The 12,162-nt window shown below is 41.9% G+C and overlaps 1 protein-coding gene across 3 annotated transcripts in view; it reads right to left on the reverse strand.

The window, feature by feature from the left end:
* LOC115152363 (PDZ domain-containing RING finger protein 4) overlaps window positions 1-12,162 on the reverse strand; it is a 215,831-nt gene that overhangs the window by 25,815 nt on the left and 177,854 nt on the right. For all 3 annotated transcript variants that reach the window (XM_029697155.1, XM_029697156.1, XM_029697157.1), the window contains one exon: window positions 6,903-7,001. In XM_029697155.1, coding sequence (XP_029553015.1) covers window positions 6,903-7,001 — 99 coding nt within the window. The remainder of the gene's footprint in view (window positions 1-6,902; window positions 7,002-12,162) is intronic.

The raw sequence follows: 12,162 nt of genomic DNA on the forward strand, positions 1-12,162 counted from the left end.
AGGAGTGCGTAATGCAGGGCAGCCTGTCGACCTCGAGCATCAGGGGGGAAGAGCGGGAGCAGGCGTGACACATTCTACAGACCCTACTGAGTATTCCCTACAATACTTTCACAAGGCTGATTTCTTTAGATTTTCCCAGGTCAATCAATACAGCTGCACAGTATTGTCTCTTATCGATGGCGGTTATGATATCGTTTAGGACCTTGAGCGTGGCTGAGGTGCACCCATGACCAGCTCGGAAACCAGATTGTATAGCGGAGAATGTACCGTGGATTCGAAATGGTCAGTGATCTGTTTGTTAACTTGGCTTTCGAAGACCTTAGAAAGGCAGGGTAGGATAGATATAGGTCTGTAGCAGTTTGGGTCTAGAGTGTCTCCCTCTTTGAAGAGGGGGATGACCGCGGCAGCTTTCCAATCTGTGGGGATCTCTAATAGGGGTTGCAACAATTTCGGGTGATAATTTTAGGAAGAGAGGGTCCAGATTATCTAGTACTGCTGATTTGTAGGGGTCCAGATTTTGCAGCTCTTTCAGAACATCTGCTATCTGGATTTGGGTGAAGGAGAAATGGGGGAGGCTTGGGCAAGTTGCTGTGGGGGGTGCAGGGCTGTTGACCGGGGTAGAGGTAGCCAGGTGGAAAACATGGCCAGCCATAGAAAAATGCTTATTGAAATTCTCAATTATCGTGGATTTATCAGTGGTGACAGTGTTTCCTAGCCTCATTGCAGTGGGCAGCTGGGAGGAGGTGTTCTTGTTCTCCATGGACTTTACAGTGTACCAGAACTTTTTGGAGTTTGTGCTACAGGATGCAAATTTCTGTTTTAAAAAGCTAGCCTTTGCTTTCCTAACTGACTGAGTATATTGGTTCCTGACTTCCCTGAAAAGTTGCATATCGCAGGGGCTATTCGATGCTAATGCAGTACGCCACAGGATGTTTTTGTGCTGGTCAAGGGCAGTCAGGTCTGGAGTAAACAAAGGCTATATCCGTTCCTAGTTCAACATTTTTTGAATGGGGCATGCTTATTTAAGATGGTGAGAAAAGCACTGTTACAGAATAACCAGGCATCCTCTACTTACGGAATGAGGTCAATATCCTTCCAGGATACCCGGGCCAGGTCAATTAGAAAGGCCTGCTCGCTGAAGTGTTTTAGGGAGCGTTTGACAGTGATGAGGAGTGGTCGTTTGACCACAGACCCATTACACATGCAGGCAATGAGGCAGTGATCGCTGAGATCCTGGTTGAAGACAGCAGAGGTGTATTTGGAGGGCAGGTTGGTTAGGATGGTATCTATGAGGGTGCCCATGTTTACGGATTTGGGGTTGTACCGGGTGGGTTCATTGATAATTTGTGTGAGATTGAGGGCATCAAGCTTAGATTGTAGGATGGCCGGGGTGTTAAGCATGTCCCGGTTTAGGTCACCTAACAGCACGAGCTCTGAAGATAGATGGGGAGCAATCAATTCACATATGGTGTCCAGGGCACAGCTGGGGGCAGAAGGTGGTCTATAGCCAGCGGCAACGGTGAGAGACTTTTTTCTGGAAAGGTGGATTTTTAAAAGTAGAAGCTCAAATTGTTTGGGCACAGACCTGGATAGTAAGACAGAACTCTGCAGGCTATCTCTGCAGCAGATTGAAACTCCGCCCCCTTTGGCAGTTCTATCTTGTCGGAAAATGTTATAGTTAGGGATGGAAATTTCAGGGGTTTTGGTGGCCTTCCTAAGCCAGGATTCAGACATGGCTAAGACATCCGGGTTGGCAGAGTCTGCTAAAGCAGTGAATAAAACAAACTTAGGGAGGAGGCTTCTAATGTTAACATGCATGAAACCAAGGCTTTTACAGTTACAGAAGTCAACAAATGAGAGCGCCTGGGGAATGGGAGTGGTGCTGGGGGCTGCAGGGCCTGGATTAACCTCTACATCACCAGAGGAATATAGGAGGATTAGGATAAGGGTACAGCTAAAGGCTATAAGAACTGGTCGTCTAGTACGTTCGGAACAGAGAGTAAAAGGAGCAGGTTTCTGGGCGCGGTAGAATAGATTCAAGGAATAATGTACAGACAAAGGTATGGTAGGATGTGAATACAGTGGAGGTAAACCTAGGCATTGAGTGACGATGAGAGAGGTATTGTCTCTAGAGACACCATTTAAACCAGGTGAGGTCACCGCGTGTGGGAAGTAGAACAAAAGGGTTAGTTAAGGCATATTGAGGAGGGCTGGAGGCTCTACAGTGAAATTACGAGTTACGTCGGTAGTCCAGTCGTGATGAGTTGGCGGGGCTCTGTATCGACAGTAAAAGGGGTCCAGGCCAATTAGCAAAATAGGTATTGTAGCCCAAGGAGTTGCTGATGGACCTCTTCAGCTTGCCGGGAGATGGGCCTAGCATAGGCTAGCTCCAGGCTAATTGGTGCTTGCTTCGGGACAGAGACGTTAGCCAGGAGTAGCCACTCGGATAGCAGCTAGCTAGCTGCGATGATCCAGGTGAAAAGGTTCAGAGCTTGCGGTAGGAATCCGGAGATATGGAGAAGAAGAAGTCCGATATGCTCTGGGTTGAATCGCGCTGTGCAGACTGGCAGGAGTTGTCCAGGCTAAAGGTTAGCTGATGACCGCTAGCAGTGGCTAGCTGACTACTAGCTAGTAGCTAGTTAGCTGGCTAGCTTATGTTGGGGGTTCCGGTTCTAAAGTAAAGAAAATAGCAGATCCATACCACATTGAGTGAGGCGGGTTGCAGGGGAGTATGTTGAGGTTGAGGTTAAGAAAAATGTAAAAAAATATATGCAAAGAAAAAATATATAAAAATATATATACACGGGACACGACAAGATGAGGACAAAGACGCCTGACTGCTACGCCATCTTGGATTCTTGGACTTTTACTCCACCCATTCCATTGGCAGCCAAATCACATCACGTGTGCCTTGCACTACAGTAAACCCGCTAACCAAAGAAAAGTACAGTGCATGCTCACTGAATTAATTAAAGGGCAACTACACAAAAAATGTACGTCATCCCCTGATTTGGTTTAAACATTGTTGTGAACACTCAAAATCCAATTTAGTTGTTTTCTATTTAAAAAAAGTGTAAAAAAAACTGGAGTAAACCAGAACAAATGGAGACATCCAAAACCTGGAAAAACAAAAACCAAGAAAATGGAATTTGGGAGAAAAAAAAAACAGTAGGCAAAAAATGTAAACTGATTTTTAAAAGGCTCTACCAATGTTTTTTTAGCTGTGCATGACTGAACTTTAGAATGTGTGTCATCCTGCAACACAGCATTTTGGGGGAAGTTGAGGTCAGGTCCAATATTGACTATATGCACCCAGGAGGGAAAGAGGTTGGGCCATCCTAGCAATGTTTTAGTGTAATATAATATATACAATTTTGCCAACGATTTTATCCGAAGCGACTTATAGTCAGGCGTGAATACATTTTTACATATTGGGTGGTCCCTGGAATCGAACCCAATATCCTGGATGCACGACAGGGTTATAAATGCTTTGTGAAGCCTTCATTTAATCTGATTTATAAGGCCTTTATTAAGAGGTGCTTATGCCACCCTTTATAAAGCCCAGGTTTATGGGGCGGCAGGTAGCCTAATGGTTAGAGCCTTGGGCCAGTAACAGAAAGGTTACTAGATCGAATTCCCGAGCTGACAAGATAAAAATGGGAGGCCGTCATTGTAAATAAGAATTTGTCCTTAACTGACTTGCCTAGTTAAATAAAAAAAAGTCATATTTTACATAGTGGGTTATGTCAGATTTGACATTGGTGGTTATGTCACACAGTTAAGCCACATTTATGAACCTTTTATAAAGCAGGACATTCGGTTACATTGATTCATAACACATTTATGTAGTGTTTATGAAGGCTTTATGAAGCCTTTATAAGCTGCACGCCATTTAAAGCAGGACCCTACAACATAAAGGCTTTATAGAGCATTCATAAAGACTTCATAAACACTTCATAGCTTATTCTCAAACCATTTTTAAGCAATGTCATACTACACAAAGTGTGATATAAAATGTCCTTTTATACACTACAGGTTGTGCTTTGCCAAATAGTATGCATGATACTGTATAGTTCATTGGTATTTATGTGAGATCAGAAACACAATTCAGTATCTCAAACACAGCTGAAATAGAGAGTGACATTCAGTAGAAGCTCATCTGAATGCAGCACGCTCTCCTTGGTTTGACTTTTTATAGACTGAACACTTGAGAGGAGAAGCAGCCCAATGACTACAGCGATCTGTATTCAACTCATGTTCAGCTGCATATACCTTGCGGGTCTGAGCTAACTTCAAACCAATGAGAGAGAGAGAGAGAGAGAGAGAGAGAGAGAGAGAGAGAGAGAGAGAGAGAGAGAGAGAGAGAGAGAGAGAGAGACAGAGAGAGAGAGAGAGAGAGAGAGAGAGAGAGAGTGTAAGTTAGACAGAATGGAGGAGAGGACAGTGTTTGTAAGTGCTGCCAATAAGTGGGAGAAACAGAGAAAAAAGCCTTGACTGTGGGCACAAATAGTGTAACCTCAGCTTGCAAAACATGTCAGTTATATTTGTAGAACAGGGATTTACACTCAAAGAAAGACTATAGTGCCTTTTTATTATGAGTTGGTTTAATCTATATTATTGCAAATATAAAAATTATGAAGTGCCAGTCCAAGATTCATGTATTTTTAGTCTGTGTAATCATATTAAATTACAGACTCTCTACATATTCAATATTAACTAAGCTCTGTAAAAGAAGACACAGAAGAATCATATTAACGTCTCAACTGATTTAGTCCTGAAAGTCTAGAATGCTGTATTCTTTTCACAGTTATATCAGTGTATTTACAGTTCATTCGGAAAGTATTCATACCACTTGAATTTTTCCACAATTTGTTATGTTACAGCCTTATTCTAAAATGCATTAAATACTTTTTCCCCCTCATCAATCTAAACACATACACCACAGGTTTTTAGAAATGTTTGCAAATGTATTAAAAAATAAAGAAAAAATTGAGCTCAGGTGCATCCTGTTTCCATTGATCATCCCTGAAATGTTTCTACAACTTGATTGGAGTCCACCTGTGATAAATTAAATTGATTGGACATGATTTGGAAAGGCACACACCTGTCTATATAAGGTCCCACAGTTGACAGTGCATGTCTGAGCAAAAACCAAGCCATGAGGTCGAAGGAATTGTCTTTAGAGCTCTGAGACAGGATTGTGTCGAGGCACAGATCTGGGGAAGGCTACCGAAAAAATTCTGCAGCGTCGAAGTTCCCCAAGAAGACAGTGGCCTCCACCATTTTTAAATGGGAGAAGTTTGGAACCACCAAGACTCTTCCTAGAGCTGGCCGCCCGGACAAACTGAGCAATTGGACGAGAAGGGTCTTAGTCATGGAGGTGACCAAGAACCCGATGGTCACTCTGACAGAGCTCCAGAGGTCCTCTGTAGAGATGGGAGAACCTTCCAGAAGGACAACCATCTTTGCAGCACTCCACCAATCAGGCCTTTATGGTTGCGGCCAGATGGAAGCCACTCCTCAGTACATTACAACCCGCTTGGAGTTTGCCAAAAGGCACCTAAAGGACTCTCTGACCATGAGAAACAAGATTCTCTGGTCTATTGAAACAAAGATTGAAATCTTTGGCCTGAATGCCAAGCGTCACGTCTAGAGGAAACCTGGCATCTTCCCTATGGTGAAGAATGGTTGAGGCAGCATCATGCGGTGTGGGATGTTTTTCAGCAGCAGGGACTGGGAGACTAGTCACGTTTGAGGGAAAGATGAACAGAGCAAAGTAAAGAGAGATTCTTGATGAAAACCTGCTCCAGAGCACTCAGGACCTCAGACTGGGGCGAAGGTTCACCTTCCAACAGGACAACGACCCGAAGTACACAGCCAAGACAACGCAGGAGTGGCTTCAGCACAAATCTCTGAATGACTTGAGTGGCCTAAGCAGAACACGGACTTGAACTTGATCGAAAATCTCTGGAGAGACCTAAAGATAGCTGTGCAGCAACGCTCCCCCTCCAACCTGACAGAGCTTGAGAGGATCTGCAGAGAAGAATGGAAGAAACTTCCCAAATACAGGTGTGCCAAACTTGTAGTGTCATACCCAAGAAGACTCAAGGCTGTAATCACTGCCAAAGGTGCTTCAACAAAGTACTGAGTAAAGGGTCTGAATACTTATGTAAATGTCTTTTATATATATATATATATATATATATATATATATATATATATATATATATATATATATATGTATGTATGTATGTATGTATGTATGTATGTATGTGTATATATATATATATATATATATATACATTTGCAAACTTTTCTAGAAACCTGTTTTTGCTTTGTCATTATGGGGTATTGTGTGTAGATTGATGAGGGGAAAAAAACAATTGAATAGTTTTTAGAATAAGGCTGTAACGTAACAAAATGTGGAAAAGTAATGGGTTCTGAATACTTTCGGGAATGCACTGTATTTACTATGATCCACAGTGATTGTAGTCCATAGTAATATGGTAGTACAATTATGTTAACCTATTTTACATAAAATGCACATGAAACCTCAAAGAACCGATAAACACACAGGACTGGTGGAAATGCATGCATACATTTTTTATCAAGGTTATTTACATTTTCTTTTATCAACAACTATAAATAGTAGCTGTTATTTTGGTGTTTGTTCAAGAACTCTGAGGAAAGGAAAGCATTTGTACACTGCTGAGTGTTGTGACATTAGACGTGTAGGTGAAGTGAGAGCTTCAAAAATACCGATTTCTGAATAAGTGTGGCGCATATAATAACGTTTTCTAAAGTGAAAACTGTAAGGATGGAGAGAGAGAAGAAGAAGAAGAACGAGAAGAAGAACAGCAGCAGTTCCCTAGCTACCCTCAGTCCCACTCCTGCTGTCTCACCTCACTGACATAGATAGCCATGTCCTCCTCCTCGTCTGTCCTGTAGCACAACGTCAGGCCCAGCTTCTCCTGACTGTTCAGTCGACACAGCTCCACCTCCTGCAGGCATACAGAGAACGGAGGTCAACAAACCGCACATGGATAACAACACTAACCAGCTTCTCCTGGCTGTTCTCCTGGCTGTTCTCTAATGACACCTGTGTTGTGTCATTAGAGCAGATACGGTGGCAATAAATTGAGAGATTGCACATTTTTTTGGGGAAAAAAATATTAGTCTACTTTGAGACAACATCAACATCCACATGTTGCTTTTGAGAGTTTGACCTTGGCTTCAAAAGTATATTGAGATTTATATTGAGAGATGCAGATGCAATATAAAGTGCCATGAGTCCTAATGAATGCAATCCATTACATTCAATAGCATAATTAGATACAAAAGAGCAACAGTGACCACATAAAAATTAAGTTGTAGGTGTGCCAAGTACATCAATGTATAAAAAATGCAGTTATTGAAGCTGTAGCCACATACATCATACCCTACTTGTTATCAAACTGCATATTGACTTTGGCTGGGTAGAGGCGCTTGTCTTAACTGTTTGAGTGCGTTTGATTAAAGCTGTTCTCTAAACGTTCAGTGAACGGCTTGATCAGTCATGTCTTTGATAACTGTCAGAAGCTCTCAAGTGTTTTTACCGAGCAGTTACAGCCTAATATTAGATTATTAGTTGGTAAATAAACTCATATAATTATGCTAATGTAGTGAATATATTCATAGTTGCACGACCCGCCACTGAAGTATTCCTCATCTCTGAAGAGTCCTCATGGAGAGACAACCCACAAACCAGGAACATTCCCAGAACATTAGCTAATATTCCCATTAAGTTCTGGTTTTATCAAACATTAGGATGAGAACATCCCCAAAACATTCAAAGAATGTTTTTGATAACAAAATGTTTTAGTTTTTTTCCACATTTTGTTTTTTAATAATGTTTCCAGAAAACCAAAATTGGTTCTGTGAAAGTTCACAGAACAATTGTTAGGTTGCGGCAAATGTTCTCATAACACAAAAATTGTCTAGTCATGCTGTTGATTGTATAAAACATTTGCCTGATGTTGTAGGAATGTTCCGACAACACATTTTGTCTGTTCTTTAAAGGTTCCCAAATGTTTGTCGAAACAGTATGGTGGGATCATTGTGGGGACATCACAAAAGACGAACTATCCAGTTGTGCAGATGATTATACAATGTATATCTTACAATGAAAAAACATTCACCTGATGCTAGAAGAACATTTTTTATGTTCTTTAAAAGTTCCTAAAACATTTCTTTAGGTTGTGGGAACATTGTTGGGATATGACAAGAGATAGGTTCATAAAACACTAGAACTGTCTAGTTGTGCAGACATTCAGAGAATGTTTGTATCATGTTGCACAACACATTCATTTGATGATGCAAGAATGTTGACAGAACAGCCTTTCTGAGTTATTTAAAGGTTCCCAAAACATGTAATTAGGTTGTGGTAACCGTGTGGACACATTACAAGACATATGTTCCAAAAGCACAAAATATGTTCAGTTGTCATGACATTCATACAATGTTTAAGTTAGGATGCACAGGGCATTCCTTTAATGTTGTAAGAATGTTGACAAGAATATTCTTGTAACATCCCAGACTCCCAAAACGTAATAAAATGTTCTGGAAATCTTTAAGAGTTTGCACAGAACATTCCTACAATGTTCCACAATTTCCAAATAAGTCTGTTTTAATTTTATTTATTTAACCTTTATTTAACCAGGCAAGTCAGTTAAGAACAAATTCTTATTTACAATGACGGCCTACCAAAAGGAAAAAGGCCTCTGCGGGGACGGGATTTAAAACATTTTCATAAATACAATATAAATATAGGACAAAACACACATCACAACAAAAGAGACAACACAACACTACATAACGAGAGACCTAAGACAACAACATAGCTAGGCAGCAACACATGACAACACAGCCTGGTGTCACGGGTGTCGTAGGGTGTAGACCAAAACGCAGCGGGAAAATGTATACTCATCTTCTTTTTATTAGTGAAGAAGGAAAACACAAACAACGTATACAAAAAACAAACGAACTAGACAGTCTCGTCAGGCACACAGCTAAACAAGAAACAATCTCCCACAAAATCCCATGACAAACACATTCCTATTTATAGGACCTTCAATCAGAGGCAACGATAGACAGCTGCCTCCAACTGAAGGCCCCAACACCAATAGCTAAACATAGAAATACAAACGACCAGACTGAACATAGAAATAAACTAACATAGAACAATAACCAAAACCCTGGACTAATAAATCAAATACCCCTCTACATACACAACCACCCCGAACCATATAAACCAAATACCCCCTCTACATGAACACATACACAAACACACCCTGAACCACATAAAACAAATACTCCCTGCCACGTCCTGACCAAACTATAAGAACAAATAACCCCTTTACTGGTCAGGACGTGACACATGGTAGCAACACAACATGACAACATGGTAGCAACACAACATGGCAGCAGCACAACATGGTAGCAGCACAAAACATGGTACAAACATTATTGGCCACAGTCAACAGCACCAAGGTCAAGAAGGTAGAGACAACAAAACATCACACAAAGCAGCCACAACTGTCAGTAAGAGTGTCCATGATTGAGTCTTTGAATGAAAAGATTGAGAAACTGTCCAGTTTGAGTGTTTGTTGCAGCTCGTTCCAGTCGCTAGCTGCAGCAAACTGAAAAGAGGAGCGACCCTGGGATGTGTGGTCTTTCGGGACCTTTAACAGAATGTGACTGGCGGAACGGGTGTTGTATGTGGAGGATGAGGGCTACAGTAGATATCTCAGATAGGGGGAGTGAGGCCTGAGAGGGTTTTATAAATAAGCATCAACCAGTGGATCTTGCGATTGGTATACAGAGATGAGCAGTTTACAGAGGAGTATAGAGTGCAGGGATGTGTCCTATAAGGAGCATTGGTGGCAAATCTGATGGCCGAATGGTAAAGAACATCTACCGCTCGAGAGCACCCTTACCTGCCGATCTATAAATTATGTCTCCGTAATCTAGCATGGGTAGGATGGTCATCGGAATCAGGGTTAGTTTGGCAGACGGGGTGAAAGAGGAGCGATTACGATAGAGGAAACCAAGTCTAGATTTAACTTTAGCCTGCAGCCATGTGCTGAGAGAAGGACAGTGCACCGTCTAGCCATACTCCAAAGTACTTGTATGAGGTGACTACTTCAAGCTCTAAACCCTCAGAGGTAGTAATAACACCTGTGGGAAGAGGGGTATTCTTCTTACCAAACCACATGACCTTTGTTTTGGAGGTGTTGAAAACAAGGTTAAGGGTAGAGAAAGCTTGTTGGACACTAAGAAAGCTTTGTTGTAGAGCATTTAACACAAAATCCGGGGAGGGGCCAGCTAAGTATAAGACTACCATCTGCATATAAATGGATGAGAGAGCTTCCTACTGCCTGAGCTATGTTGTTGATGTAAATTGAGAAGAGCGTGGAACCTAGGATTGAGCCTTGGGGTACTCCCTTGGTGACAGGCAGTGGCTGTGACAGCAGATTTTCAGACTTTATACACTGCACTCTTTGAGAGAGGTAGTTAGCAAACCAGGCCAAAGACCCATCAGAGACATCAATACTCCTTAGCTGGCCCACAAGAATGGAATGGTCTACCATATCAAAAGCTTTGGCAAAGTAAATAAAAATAGCAGCACAACATTGCTTAGAATCAAGGGCAATGGTGACATCACTGAGGACCTTTAAGGTTGCAGTGACACATCTATAACCTGAGCGAAAACCAGATTGCATACCAGAGAGAATGCCATAGACATCAAGAAAGCCAGTCAGTTGATTATTGACAAGTTTTCCCAACACTTTTGATAAACAGAGCAAAATAGAAATAGGCCTATAACAGTTAGGATCAGCTTGATCTCCCCCTTTAAATATAGGATGAACTGTGGCTGCCTTCCAAGCAATGGGAACCTCCGGAGAAAGGAGAGACAGGCTTGGCAATGATAGGGGCAGCAACCTTAAAGAAGAAAGGGTCTAAACCATCTGACCTAGATGTGTTTTGGGGTGAAGTTTAAGGAGCTCCTTTAGCACCTCAGACTCAGTGACTGCCTGCAGGGAGAAACTTTGTTGCGGTACAGGGGAAAAAGAGGGAGAAGCATCGGGGATAATCGTATTAGAAGGGGTGGGAGATGAGGAAATGTTGGACGGGCAAGGAGGCATGGCTGAGTCAAATAGGAATCCTGACTTAATGAAGTGGTAATTAAAGAGCTCAGCCATGTGCTTCTTGTCAGTAACAACCACATCAACATTAAGGGACATGGGCAGCTGTGAGGAGGAGGGTTTATTCTCCAGGTCTTTAACTGTTTCTCCAGAACTTCTTGGGGTTAGACCCACAGAGGGAGAACTGCTCCTTAAAGTAACTAACTTTGGCCTTCCGGATAGCCTGAGTGCACTTATTTCTCATTTCCCTGAACGATAGCCAGTCAGCTTGAGTATGCGTGTGCTGAGCCTTTTGCCAAATGCAATTCTTGAGGTGGAGTAACTCAACAAGATCACCCTCGAACCAGGGGCTGAACCTGTTTTTAATTCTCATTTTCTTTACGGGGGCGTGTGATATTTATGACATTCATAGGATATTTGTTTTAGGATTAACATAATATTCCATTGATGGGCAACCTAATTAAATGTTCTGGGAACCTTTAACCTGTTGGGAATAGGGGGCAGTATTTGCACGATTTAATCTGGTTACTACTCCTGCCCAGTAACTAGAATATGCATATAATTGTTTGATTTGGATAGAAAATACCCTAAAGTTTCTAAAACTGTTTGAATGGTGTCTGTGAGTATAACAGAACTCATTTGGCAGGCCAAAACCTGAGAAGATTCCAAACAGGAAGCGCTCTCTCTGACTTTTTCTTGGCCTTCTTGATCATCTCTAACCAAAACAGGGGATCTCTGGCATGACGTGACATTTTCTAACGCTCCCATAGGCTCTCAGAAGGCGCCAGAACAATGAATGGTGGCTTTGCAGGCCCTGGCTGAAAAACAGTAGCGCATTTTGTAAGTGGTCGATCTGAGGACAATGAGACTGGAGGCGCGTGCACGAGCCGACACCATGTTTACTTTCTCTCTCTTTGAACAAAAACAACGACTCCCGGTCGGAATATTATCGCTTTTTTACGAGAAAAATGGCATAAAA

This window comes from Salmo trutta, chromosome 17 (genome assembly GCF_901001165.1).
Source record: "Salmo trutta chromosome 17, fSalTru1.1, whole genome shotgun sequence".
Lineage (NCBI taxonomy): Eukaryota > Metazoa > Chordata > Actinopteri > Salmoniformes > Salmonidae > Salmo > Salmo trutta.